At 34.4% G+C, this 14,731-nt stretch overlaps 2 protein-coding genes across 16 annotated transcripts in view; one reads left to right on the top strand and one right to left on the bottom strand.

Annotated features, from left to right (window-relative positions):
• The window catches only part of LOC134542760 (armadillo repeat-containing protein 8-like), a 160,270-nt gene extending 150,194 nt beyond the window's left edge, over positions 1–10,076 (top strand). For all 9 annotated transcript variants that reach the window (XR_010076852.1, XR_010076851.1, XM_063387293.1 and 6 more), the window contains one exon: positions 9,606–10,076. Coding sequence is in view for 7 of the 9 variants with exons in the window: in XM_063387302.1 (XP_063243372.1) it covers positions 9,606–9,680 (75 nt within the window). In the remaining 2 variants the exon portion in view is untranslated. The remainder of the gene's footprint in view (positions 1–9,605) is intronic.
• Positions 10,077–10,449: 373 nt separating this feature from the next.
• LOC134542801 (islet cell autoantigen 1) overlaps positions 10,450–14,731 on the bottom strand; it is a 74,761-nt gene continuing 70,479 nt past the window's right edge. For 4 of the 7 annotated variants that reach the window (XM_063387357.1, XM_063387383.1, XM_063387342.1 and 1 more), the window contains one exon: positions 10,450–10,769. In XM_063387357.1, the coding sequence (XP_063243427.1) occupies positions 10,659–10,769 (111 nt within the window). In that variant the 3' untranslated portion in view covers positions 10,450–10,658. The remainder of the gene's footprint in view (positions 10,770–14,731) is intronic. The other 3 variants (XM_063387365.1, XM_063387350.1, XM_063387392.1) reach the window with 1 other exon arrangement.

Raw genomic sequence — 14,731 nt, 5'->3', positions numbered from 1 at the left:
CAGTCGAACTCTCTCTCTCCCCCCCCCACTTCCCACCCAGAAAGGTTTCAAATTTATCTGCCAGGGTGGCAACTCACCGGGAAAACCGGGATTTATCAGGGAAATCACGTTGATCGGGAATTATCAGGGAAAAGTCAGGGAATTTTTTTAATAACCGGGAATTTTTTGTGTCCTATATATTTCCGTGCTTGTTTTGGCAGTGGCCCTTTGAACGTCCGTAATTTCTTTTCTTAAGTTGCGCCAAACCGTGCTAAGTAGCATCAAGCCAATGCCGTGCCAAAATTAGCCGATTAGCGCTACGCTGCCCGGACCGTGCCGAGCAGTGCTAGCTGTAGCTGCCGTCGCTCGTCGCCATAATGAGGATGTTTTCCAGTTTTGACCATTATATCGCAGCCAGTTTTCGTGTCTTTCATTAAAGAACGTGAGAACTACGTTTGCCAGAAGATGTTCTGTTTTCGTCACTGCCAATTTCAAGTGAAAAATGCCGTTAGTGCTTTGTTTTGATTTGAGAATCGAGTGTCTGCTTGGTGCCACGCTGCATCGGTGCCTATAACAGGGTGTCTACCGGTCACGGAAGTCACGGAAGTTACGAAAAAGTCACTGAATTGAACACATGGTCACGGATAAGTCACGAAAGTGGCCATATGGGTCACATATTTTTTCGTAATAGAAATAATAATTTCCAGTCTACAACTACGGGTGCTTGTTTTGTATTTTTTTCTTTTATCATACGTGCTTGATTTTATATTAAAATTTTCATTCTTTTTTCAACTTTTCAGCGAAAACTAACATACTTTATGTAAACAAATACCGTAATCAAAGAATGTAAACATCAAATATGTTTCGTCATGCAAGTGTCTCGCTTTACGCGGCATGATGGGTAGTGTATCGTTTTGTTGACAATATGGCGCCGCGAACGTGTGTTATGTGTGATGGCTATGCAGTTATTCTGTAACTTTTTTATGCTTGCAGTAAAAGGATATACGATGTAATGTATTGGTTATTTGAAGTTTTCTGCGTAAAAGATTACCGATAAAAAGTATCAAGTATTTCTGTAAGATTTAGAAGTATTTTCTGGACGTGTGTTTACAAAAACTGTGTTTTCAACGTTTTTATATTGTTTTTATTAGCATTGGGTGTTTGCATGTGAAGTTTTAATAGTTCGAAAAGCTGTGTTAGACGTATTCAGCACACCTATAGCACGCACGCCTCAGCAAGACGGAAGGAAGGCCTAAGAAGGAAACATAACGAACAGGATGAGGTGTTAAATGCAAGAAAAAGAGCTGCACATAAAATCAAATTACTCTAAATGAAAAAGGAAAAATTGCTTGAAGAGAAAAAAAGGAAAATTATTAGAAATTGAGAATGAATTTTAAAAAACTCAAGAAAAGTGTATAAACTGTTTTTAGTGTCGGTAAATAGCCTAATATAGAATATTTAGGTTAGATGATAGTGCATAACCTTGAAAAATGTTTGTGTACTCTATTTCAAAAGAGTCTAATGCATAATATATATTAAAATTTTTGGTCATAAAATTTTTTTAAAAGGTCCCAAAAAGTCACTGATTTTTGCTTTTGGAACTTGGTAGACACCCTGCTATAGGCATTTTGTGACAAAGCTAGGACTATTTGCGTAACTGTAATGAATGTATTTCCGTGGTGTTTAATTTTGCGGGTCCAATAATCACTGTTAATTTGTATTAAAATGAGCTCATATTCAAAGTGTTCATTTTTGCGAGAATGGCTGCTCGATGGTCAATTTAAGGAATGGCTTCAAGAAGATCGTGGAAACCCGTTTTCGGCACATTGCAGTGTCTGTAAAAGTGTCTTTTCTTTGAGAAAAATGGTAAAAACAGCAGTTAGAAGCAACATGAAGGGGAAAAAACATCAAGCGGCAGTAGCAGCACTTTCAAATGGTACTTCGCTGAAGGTTTTTTTCAGTCAAAACAAATCGTTACAAACAAGTGAAGTTTCTGACATAAGCACGCCTTCAACATCTACAGTTGAAGAAACTGTAAGTAATCCTGCATAAGTTCACATTATGCATGAAACAACCAAAGAGTTACGTGGCTTGAATCGATTTATTTTAAATGACGACACCACTAAGCCCGAAATTATTTGGTGTGCCTCAACAGTTATGTCGCACAACTCTATGCGCAGTGCCGAAAAAAATGCTTTATTATTTAAGATAATTTTCCCAGACTCACACATAGCAAGTAAAATACAGTTACATAGGACAAAAATTTTGTACCTATTAATATTTGGTTTAGCACCATACTTTCATCATAATCTAGTAAACATATGTTCTAGTGCCTCACATATAGTTGTTGGATTTGACGAGTCTCTAAATAAAGTCGCTCAGAAGGGTCAAATGGACATGGTTATTAGTATTTGGGACGAGCAAAATAGCTGTGTGATCACGAGATACTTTTCTTCTGCGTTTCTAGGGCATAGTACATCAGGAGATCTGTTGAGGGCTCTTACCACAGGATTAGTTGGAATCGACATTTATAAGATGATTCAGTTTTCAATGGACGGGCCTAATGTGAATGTTAAGCTCTTAAGGGATTTAAAAGAGACACTAGCGAGGGGTCCTGGAGAAGCTTCGATTTTGGACATAGGAAGTTGTGGGCTGCATACTCTACATGGTGCCTTAAAAACTGCAATAAAAACCACAGGATGGAAAATTGTGGAATTTTCGAGGGCGTTATATTTTTTGTTTGAAAATGTTCCAGCATGAAGAAGTGATTATACTTCACTGACAGGTTGCACTTTGTTTCCATTGAAGTTCTGCCCGGTGCGCTGGGTAGAAAAGTTGCCTGAAAGGGCAGTAGCAATATTTCCTAGTATTGGAAAATATGTTGATGAGATTTCCAAAATGAAATCTCCCCAGTGCAGTAGCTTTACAGTTGTGTCTGAAGCATTGAAGGACAAATTATTGCTAGCGAAATTGACTTTTTTCCATTCACTTGCTGCAACCATAGAGCCATTTTTAATTGACTTTCAATCAGATGCAACCATGGCTCCTTTACTACATGAATCACTAAATTCATTGGTTCTCGGAATCATGTTGAAATTTGTGAAGAAAGATGTGCTCGAGTCTTCTACCAAAGCCACTTCTGTTGATCTTTTGGATAAGAATGTGTTCTTGAGTGCTAAACATACTGACATAGGTTATGGTACAAGGAATGCCCTACAAAAGACTAAGAATATTTCACAACTAGAAATGTTACACTTCAAAAATGAATGTAAGAACAGTTATCAAAAGTTGTGTGAAAAAAATGTTTGAGCACTTGCCACAAATATCCCATTACTGAAGGTATTTTGTGTTTGGATCCCATTGTTACAGCATGACCAGCTGTGCAAAGAAGGTGTCTTAAACAGACACTAAACATACTTGTTGACAAAAACCTGATATCTGGTCTCAAGGCAGACAAAATTGATTGTCAGTTCAGGTCACTGTGTGAAAAAGATGATGTTCAGGCTGCATCAAAAAAATTTTTCTATGAAAGATGGATGATATACTTGACAGCTTCTGGATGAAACAGTTACTCTTGGTGCAGGATTCCACCAAACTTTTGTCTTTTGTAAAACTTATATTAATTTTTTCTCATGGAAACGCTAACGTAGAACGAGGTTTCTCCATCAACCGTGAGTGTTTAATAGAGAATCTTAAAGAGGAGTCCCTAGTAGCTCAACTGCAAGTGTATGATGGAATTGTTGCATCTGGTGGCTTAGACAGTTTCGTGTCCAATATTTCCAAGGACATAATACACGCTGCTCGTAATTCACATGCACGGTATAAGGAAGCTATAGCTCAACAAAAGAAGGATTATGAATCGAAGAACGAAAGCGAAATGGCAAAGAAGAGAAGCAATATCTGCAAAAGAGCTTGCTGCCAAGAAACAAAGAATAATTGATAAAGGAAAAAAAGAAGTAGAACTGATAGATGAGGAACTGAAAACACCAGCTGAAAGAGCTTCATTATCATAAATGAAAACTTTAGTGTGCATTTGAAATTGCTGCAATTTGTAACAAGATATGCTAGTGTGTATTTAATTAATTTTTATTTGTTATTTGTGAAGAGACATAAAACAAAACACAGACTGCAGGTCATTGAAAGGGACGCTATAATATAAAGTGACATATTTAAAATGTATTATGTTATTTAACGAACTTCCATATGTATATAATGAAGAAAATACAGCAGGGTGCTAAAATGTGAGTAATCTCTTTCTATAATATTATATTATTTAATCAAGTATGTTTTTTTTTTTTGTAATTGTAAATATGTATCAGGAAAATTTTGAATTTTTAATCAGGGAAATCAGAGAAAAATCAGGGAATTTTTTGGTGACTGTGAGTGGCCACCATGTCTGCTGTTGCCCACAGATTCAGCCAATTCACCATTACTAAACAGATAGTTTCATGTTTTTACAGGCTATTAACATTTAGATGAATGAAAAGTAAACACTACAGTAAAATTATACGGACAGCATGAAGGACCTGCCACATTCACGCAGTTGCGTCTGTGCCTACTAAGACAACAAAATTGCAATGAATAAAACCAGTGTAGCAAATAAGTTTGGAAGGTTTGTAGGTATTCATCTAGATCCTATAATTATATAGAGCACAAGCCCTAAATGGTTTCTCCAAAATTTTTGAAAAAATTATGTCCAAATTTCTAAATTTTCATGTCAGAAACAGATTATTTAGCAGTCAACATGGCTTCAGAAGAGGAATGTCTACAGCTACTACTTCCATTTCTTAATCCTATATATAATGAAGTAATAAATATGGGACAGGTAGACACCTGCTATTTTGATTTGGCCAAAGCCTTTGACACTGTTAACCACTCTTTATTACTTGGAAAGTTATCTCAGTATGGTGTATGTGATAATTGTATAAACTGGTTTTCCAGTTATTTGACCAACAGAAGTTTTTTTTGTATCTATAAATAATAATAATTCCTCTTTTCAATGCTAGTTCTGGAGTTCCTCAGGGTGGCACTTTATCTCCTCTTCTTTTTAATGTCTTTATCAATGATATTACCAGTGTCTTAAATCACTGCACCGGAGTCCTTTTTGCTGATGATTTGAAAATTTACAGGAAAATTAGTACTCCCAAAGATTGCTTATTATTACAACATGACATTAAAAAAATTAATGATTGGTGCATGCATAATTTTGTTAGACTCAATAAGGAAAAAAAACTAAGATAATATCCTTTATTAGGAAATATTATCCAGTTAAGTATGACTATAATTTGTTGAACTCTCAAATTGCCAGAACTACCTTAATAAAAGATCTGGGAATCTTCCTAGATTCCAAGTTATTTTTTCATAAGCATGTTAACTATTTATATTCTACTACCCGAAGAACTTTGGCCCTAATTTAATTCATCACTTGTTATGCAACTAATCCAGATTCTATTATTTTTCTTTAATTAGATCTAAATTAGAATATTGCTCTATTATATGGAACAACATAAAAATGACTGATAGTAACAAAATTGAAAGCATTCAAAATAAAGTAATTGAATTAATTAATCTAAAGAGGTTCCCTGATCCTACACCTCTCTCTGTTCGTAGATACCATTTGGATGCACTGTTTATTCAAAATTGCTACAACTCTAAAATTCAATGTAATTTTATCCTTGATAACTCTGGCTTGAGAGTACCTCAATTTAACAGTCGCTTAAAATCCACTTTATGTACTTGAGGACATAGCTGCTTACCCGAAGCTATTTGTAGTGGGCGCCACCACGTGAGTAGGCACGTGGACCCGGCTGAGACTCCCGGTCAGGGTGTTACGTGGCCCGTGTGAGGCGAGATATTAGTCCTCTAATTAATGGAGCTAATTTATTAAGATCTGGCCCGCTCTAGGTGTCGGGCACGCCACACCGCTTAACACACACAGATATTTTTTATCTGCTAAATACTCTCATATAAAAAAATCATAGATATCTGAAGATGTCGTGTTTTGACCATTGGTTGATTTGGTGTGGGATGACCCCGAGGGAGAACTGACAACACTGCCACATGATGCACACATGCACTTGCTCTCTCTCTGGCTGGTTGATTTTTAGATTTTCCCCTCGTCTCGCCTGTGCAGGTTGCCGACGCCGACTAGGTGGGCGGCAGACGTACTGCACTGCTCTTGAGCTTCACATTACTGCTGATATATTTTGAGTAAATAAACTGTACTTACTGTGAAGTTATATTTATTAAAAGTCAGCATAGTTCAGTTATTTATGCACATATTCAACCACACAGTGTAATGTGTGTGTATGTATTACCAAAGTGAATAACTCCCAAAGGAACACATTACATTTTTTTAAACTATAAATTGGCATAGTACGACTCGTACGTTTGTAAATACGGTACTTACCTCAGAATTGTATACTATGTTAAACCAACACCTTTGCAGCAGCATGCAAATAGAGGTTCTGCGAGAATAATGTGTGGTGGCGAAGGATGTATTAAAACGAGATAGTGAAAATGATTCTGATGTAGAAGAAAAATTAATTTATTATTTTTCAATGAAGTTAACATCCAAAAGTAGGGGGTTGGCCTCTATTCAGATTTGTATGGTAATTATTTTTATATAATGCGACTGAAGTTGTTCAAGTGTGTCTCCTCAATTGGTTGTGTATGATATTTGTTTACTCTAATGAATAATCATGTAATTAAATAAAATTTACTATTTTTTTATTTGAAATTAATTGGTAAATACAATAAATTTTATAAAAATCATTAAAGTTCTTTAATCAAGTAAATTTTCAAAACAAAATTATAATTTAAGTAAAAATGTTCTATAAAAAAATATTACAAAAAAGGTTAGTGAATTAGACACAAAACACACTGTACAGATTCTTGAAAGCACTCAAGAGACTTGCATTACACCTTTATCTTTATTTCCCCACCGTATGTCATGGATACTGCTCATATTTCATAGTTTCCCTGTGCATTACGATAAGACTGCACACCAGTTCAGAGCCGTGTTCTTAGAGGTGATACCATGCTAGGAATCCAGGGAAGCAATATCGTACTTTTCATCCCACCGTACACAAATACACCCTTGACTAGACAGACCCCTTAATTTTATGATGGTTGTCTTCCCAGTGAAGTGTATACATGTTTTACTTTAGTGGCTTAGAGGTAGTGTTTAAAAGTACATATGGTCTTTCCTAAACTCTATAATCAGGGTGGCCACAGAAATGTAGAAATTAAATTCCCTGACTTTTCCAGGTTTTCCCTGACCGTGTAAAAAAAATTCCCTGATAATTTTTTTAAATTTACACAACCGTGATTGCGATTTTATAAATATATTTTAAAACGATAAATATAGGATCTCTGTTGTTAGCAGTTTTGTTAAGATTCTTTGGCATAAAAATTTCAACAGTAATAAAAACAATAACAAATTAATAAGACCATGCAGTAGGTATCTAAAAGTATTAAACATATGAAAAGTAAAAATTGTTACAACCAAGCAATGCAAATATTTAGGCCTGACAAAGAAGCACAAAGATCACGGTGAAACTTTAGGTAGGCACTGGGACCATCCATAGAGATTTGCAGAATTTTGCACAAATCTATATCTGACAGTGTCTCAGTGAATGCTTTCAGCAGATCTTCAGCTGTGGCATGATTCAAAAATGCTAAGTTGAAGTACCTAGTTGAAACCTGGCAGCTCTGTTCTCTCCAAAATCTCACCACTATATCCATTTGTCCAAGTTCGGAAGTCTTATTTAGTGATTCATCAAACCCCACAACTATTTCAGTACACTGGAATATGTCTTTCACTAATTCATTATGGAAATAAGGAGCTATGCCATATAATATAATGTACCCAATTTTTGTTGTTTGCAGTTGCAGTTTTTTGGCAACTGATGAGTCTGGAAACATCATTTGCATCACAGTCACATCACTTGCTGCACAACGCAAATACTTATGTGATAAAACTGTTTGCATGCTCCACAAAACTTCAGCCCTAGTCACCCCCTCATTTAAAACAAACGTGTTTATCCCAGAAAGTGGCATTTTGCAAAGAGCTGTAGATTCCACAACTGACTGTTCACAATTTTTCTCAGGTTGCATTTTACTGACAACCCCTGACTGGTCACCAAGAACAGTACCATCAGAATTACCACTGGTACTAGTAGAAGGCTTTGGCTTACAAGAAAAGTACATACCCAAGTTACAACTGCTACGTTTGGAATATTCTTCTGCTTGCCTGTGTTTTTCACCATTCATGTGACTTGTGAGTGCACATTTTCCCATGTTGCTGAGGGAGAATGTTTTCTGACAGCGAACAACGAGCATGATTACTTCCGATTTTAGGTCGTTCCAACCACAAACAAAATCTCTCATCTTGAAGCCAATCATCTTTGAAATTTGAAGTCTTTCTTGGAAATACAATGTTTCAGGGTCTCAAATTATTCGCAACTTACCATGAAACTGTTAACGAACTTTCCTTAAATTGTCATTTCTAAACTATAAAAATTTTGTCACACTTTAAATACTGAAACACGAAATTTTACGCAATCTTTTCACGTGTAAACAAACAAATCGAACGTCTGTCACGTCTGTATAAAAATAGGTTAGCTAACTCTCTGAACAGCTAGCCAGCCATGTTAGACGTTTCATAATCCCCATTTACGATTCCTAAGTAGTAGCTCACTGCAATAATAATCACTTCAAACACTACGTCTAACAAACACCACCCCTACAACTCCGTCGTAATAATTTCCGCAACACCAGCGATAGGTACTTTACAAGTGTACACAAAGGCAAAATAAGCCAATATGGCGATCCCAGCCGAAACCGAAAGAAATAATGTTTAAATTAACCCAACCGCTTTTCATTTCCTTTTGATTTTCATTGCAATGTTTTAACACGTCAATTATTAAACCTTTTATTTTATAAAAATTCCTACGAAATAATATGCATGATATATGCGAAAATAAGAACTGAAAATATTCTGCCAAACAAAGTAGCCATTTGATTTTGTAGATTTCTTAGAACGTGCTCAAAAACAAGTACATTTGTTGGCAAAACCGAGAGCAGAAAAAACATACACACCAAATTATTATGGTACTGGTGTGCGATATTTAGCATGTAAAAAGAGATAAACGATAGTTATTCATGTTGCACGCAAGCCATTGTTTTCGTACTGTTGAACTATAACAGCACGTAAGAACTGGTTTACCGGTATGCATTACATTTGTTGGCAACACCGAGAGCATAAAAACCATACACACCAAATTATTATGGTACTGGTGTGCGACATTTACCATGTAAAAAGAGAACTACGATAGATATTCATGTTGCACGCAAGCCATTGTTTTCGTACTGTCGAACGAGAACAGCACGTAAGAACTGGTTTACGGTACACATTCTAACATAACATGGCATATTCAAAGTTAATAATGCACGGTAGAAGAGAAAATTTTCCCTGACCTCTCAGGCGATTCCCTGACTTTTCCCGATTTTCCCTGACCATTTCTAAAATCCCTGACTTTTCCCAGTTTTCCCGGTCTGTGGCCACCCTGATAATGAAATTAATTAAAAATATTAAAATTATGTTGATTTTTTTTTTGTTCCAGAGTGAAGACAGCAATGACTCAATTTTCAGAATCATGATGGTTTTCTTGGTAAAACATGCAGAAAATTATTTATAATTTTTTTTAAGTTTTTTTTTTACTTGTGCTATAGTTGGTAATCATTTTGCAGTTTGTGTGTAAACATGATGAATTTATGTTGTTGTTGGACCTTACTTCATACTGCAAATCATATCCAGTTATCAATGAAACTTGGAATTTCATTTTAAGTTGGAAGACAGTATGTTGAAAAAAAAATGTAATCTTGAGGCTTGTTTAAAAATGGGCAACATACACTTACAAAACAGACAAATGTACACTAAATGAGAAAATTTAATGCATGTCACTGTTGTATTTTGACTTTACTAAGCCACCGCCACTACCATTGTCCGACCTCTTGTCTTATTGTTGTTTCATTGGTTAGTTGAGTGGTGTATATATATATTTGACAGTAAAATTAAATGTTATGATAAAAAACTTGTTGAAGAGCACTTGATTATTATTGTCAATAATAATATTTGAGCTGGAATTAGGAGTTACAACTTCTGTCAAGATTAACATACCCAAGATATATTTTTCCGTACAACAAATACACTGTTGAGTTTCGTATCATATTTTGACTGGAGCATTTCCAATGTTCTATTGACATTATTTAAACTTTTTAATATTTAATTTATGTTTAATTAATTAATGCAAAATAGATACCTAACATTTTGCTATATTTTGTGAAACCAATAAAATGTATTTCAAGTAATCGTCTAAAAGATAGGTTAACTAAATCCCAATTGTAAATATATGGAGAAAAAAAGTTCTAAGAATCATGGGCAAAGAACAAAGAAAACAACAATTGTAACTTTTACAATATAAATTGTCTCTTACCACAATAAATGTTTTAATTACATGCAACAAACATACCAAAATTGTATTTTTTTTCCTTCCAGAAATGTAAAAGGCTTCTTTTATCAGTTTTTACCACACACAGAATTTAGTACCACCTAACTAGAAACCTGTTGTTTATAACAGAGACAATTCATAGGCAGTCCTAAATATACTTTGACTTCAGCAGTTGCGATCTGCGTGATTTGTCTTGCGGTCCAAAGCATCTGGATCGGACAGAGGGTCCAGGTCAGCAAACAAGTTGAACCATGCTGTCCTCTTATCTTGACTCTGCTAAACAAACATAGCAGTAGTGAATGTTAGTAAACTCACCAACTTTCATATGAAGAGTTCAAATGGAACTTCTAAACCTAATTTGATATAGTAGGTTTTTAAAACACAGTTTACATTTTTCAAATGACCACTCCAAAAAAAATTTTAAAATAGGGCTAAAGAAAAATCACATTTTAATGCATTCATAATATCAATATTTGATATTTATGTATAATGTTCACATAGTTCAAATAACCTCTAAATACCGTGTTTTATCGCATAATCGTCGCACGCGCGTAATCGTCACAACCATATTTTAGGCTATCAAAATTGGGATAAAAAAACTTCTCGCATAAACGTCGCATGATGTTTTTGGTCCAGCTAGTAGATGCTGAGCGCTTTGTGTAGGTATCTTTCCCGTATAAAACGATGTATTTTAAAGTAGAAATCTAATATTTATTTGGTCATTACCACTTATTTATTAAATTAACGGAAATACAAAGTTGTCTGACGTGTAAATTTTCTTTTAAAGACGTTTTTAAACGGTATTTCCTTTATCTGATTGTCTGCGTTACCACGGCGTACCGCTTATAAAAATGTAGCCAGCGCATCATTCATGTTTGGTTATGTTGCTTCCCGTATAGAGTGCATGCACGTAGTCGAATATCAATATCTCGCCGATTGGATGCAACGCACGCTCTCTGTCAGGTGCCGAGTTAACTACATTTGATAGCCCGCATTCTTTCTTGGCAAGTGTGTACTACGACACGTTAGTTCACGTCAGTTTCAAGTGGCTTGCGTTTGCGTTAGAGTTTTGGTTTTTCTATTTAAAATTGAAGAAAGGTTTTTGTTTAAAGAATTATTAATATAGATTGTTTGGCGTGCTCTTGTATACTCCACCTTTTTTTAATAAACGTACTATCCATGAACAGGTTTTGTTTTTATGAATAACTTTACCTAATTAAAAACATTTTTTTACGCATAATCGTCGCACCCCTACTTTTCAAACTTGATTTTAGAATAAAATGTGTGACGATTATACGAGAAAACACGGTAAGACATGTTAGGAAACACACTAAAAAAGTATTTGGAGTATGACCCTGTTAAGACGTTTTTCAAATGACTGGATAATAAAAATTTAGTAACAGGGAAAACTTCTTAAAAGGAATAGTACAGATCAGTTGCTACAAAAAAAAGAATCACTCAAATGACATACTTAGGTTTTGTTCAGCTTTCTCTTTTAAAATTGGCCCGTTATTGGGGATTCCATTACCACAAATATTTTATGTTTAGAAAAAGCCTCACTTCAGACTTTAAAATGTTTCAGTCAAACCTCATTATAACAAACCTGAAGGGACCATAATTTTAGCACTTTGTAATAACAAGGGTTGTATTAACCAAACTATTGGGATATCATGACAAAAAAAAAATTGAACTTTAAATGCCTATATTTACAATTATAAAGAAAATTATACACACCGTTAGTAGTATAAGCTGGCTTCTTCACTACATGCATGACAATATGTAAACAATGAAGAAAACAAACACAATGCAACACTTACAGAATAAATCATAATACAAACTTCAATAAACTTGCATTCATGACACATTTTCTATTCAAACATTTGGTTTAAAAAAAGCATCAATTCTAGTTTGCACTATCTTTTTCTTATAGGCATTGTTTACCACATTTAACTTTGGTCGTATCTACTGCTGCCGACTCCCTACACATAGTTTTGCCAACAAGATTGTTGCGATTCTTAAACCGTTGTAGCCAACCATTGCTGAACTTGAAGTCTGAAATTCCTAACCTCAATGCTAGGTTGTCTGCCTTCTTCTGAATCATAGGTCCAGAAATTGGCAAGTGTGCTGCACACATTTCTTAAAACCACCGCAACAAGGTAGCTTCCATTTCTTGATGTTTTGGGCCTCGCATTCTTTTTCTTGTTGATAATCTGCACGAACTCGCAAAAGCCGATTCATTCTTTTCACGATTTTTTAGTATTGTCGACAACGACGATTACGGGATGTTAAATTCTCTCGCAATTTCAGTTTTCGTTCTCTCTCCATTGTCTACTTCTTCGATAATTTTAACTTTAAATTGCAATGTAAGTTTGTTGCGTTTACGTTTCGCAGTCATATTACAAAACAACTAACACTCAAAATTGAGGTTAAGATACACGTGCGTGAACAATGGAAAATATCAGAACTTTTTTCCATAGATTGTTTAAACTTCTACGTATGTACACTTCCGACGACTAATATTAATACGTTATAGAGTTCTTTCCTTTTAGTTTTCCGTTTACAACATGGCATCTTTTCTAGTTTAGTTACTAACATCGCCACTAGAGTTAAACTTTTCATTTGTTTTTCGACCATTTTGCACTGTAGGATACATACATGTATCTTTGGAGAAACGTTTGTTTACAGGACAGTTATGAAGACGATTTACTTTAGACTTCGGCTGTGAAATTCATATTAACCGTATTTCGTATTAAAAGTACTGAATAACATAGGAAATCATACTTTATTTTCCGGGACTGTGAAAGTACTTCGCATAAACGGGAATTTCGTACTAAGCGGATTCGTATTAATGAGGTTTGACTGTATGGACTTAAGGGGTCATTCATAAGTTTTAATAACAATGCTAAAGCTACTGTACGTTTCTTAAAGGTAATTTTGTTTAAGGTAAATTAAATTCATGTATTGTAATTCTAATGTATTTGTAATTTAACTTTGTGGTTGCATCAAATCAGTTTGATACCAATCATTGCCAACCGATTCAAATAACTATTTAACTTGACGAGATAATTCTTACAAGTTTAATCACACACTGTTTAATTTAATTGTAAACATGAATTTTAGTAATTAGAGTCAGAAGTCCAACTCTTCAAGCACTGAGTTAAGCCTGTTAGCATACAAGTTTCAAAATAAGTACACGTATTTTGAGATTAACAATTGAAGAATTATCTATTTACAATTGTATTTTTGGTACTGACAGAACCATGAAATGCTTAAGCTGTGTCTATTTACAACTTAAAATGTTGTATTTTCTGTTGGAAATCCCTTTGTGACCCAATTAATGGAAAATACATTGTTTACAAAATAACACTAAAGATACATAATTTTTTAAGTCACATATGAATTATTTAAGATAATTTTTTGTGTTTCTTTAAAATAAGATGCCCATTCCGACTACATTGAAACTTAGTGTGATAGTACTCATCGCTAAATGTGGAAAGTGATTTTTTTCATTTTCTTAGGAACACCACTTTAGTTTGGTACATTATTATGTTTAAAATACACTAACCAAACATCATCATTAATAACCAGATATATTAAGTGAATACTGTGTAGGCATGTAGAGTTGTGTCACTACATCGGGTACGTAAAAATTAGGTTCTACTTAAGTTAAAATATTTAAATAAATTGTTTGCACATCCTGAAACACTATGTCAATAATTTTGCTCTTTTTCTGTTAAATGTATAAATAGTAGAAGTATCAAGCTTCAAATAATCAAAGTCAAATCAAAACTAATTTTGTTTTCAACTCGAGGGAAAACTTGGATGTATGATGTGCTAATAAAACATTTACTCAAACACTCAAATTGTATCTGTAGAATTTGTTTAATGTAGAAAAAAATCGAAGCCATCTTAAGTCTTTGGTTAAAGAAAAAAGGCTTTGCACACCTACCAACCAGTAACAAATACTGTGTATTTGAGTTTTCAAAAAAAAAAAAAGGGGGGGGGGGGGAACAATTTTAATCAAGAGATGATTTTTCAGGAATAATTTACATTTTTACTTAATTTTTATGAAAGTTTGGTATTGTTTGTAAAGAGCCTGCACAACCTTACATGTACAAGCTTTTGAAACACAGAAGTTGTATACTTTATCAAGCAAATATTTGTTTAGTTTTGATAATATGGACCAAACTAAAGCAGTTTTTCAAAGCCATGCTCCTACTATTGTCAACAAAATATTA

The sequence above is a fragment of the Bacillus rossius genome, chromosome 1 (assembly GCF_032445375.1).
Source record: "Bacillus rossius redtenbacheri isolate Brsri chromosome 1, Brsri_v3, whole genome shotgun sequence".
NCBI classification, from domain to species: domain Eukaryota; kingdom Metazoa; phylum Arthropoda; class Insecta; order Phasmatodea; family Bacillidae; genus Bacillus; species Bacillus rossius.
The sequence above is the reverse complement of the archived record's forward strand: the minus strand, read 5'-3'. Positions and strand labels throughout refer to the sequence as shown.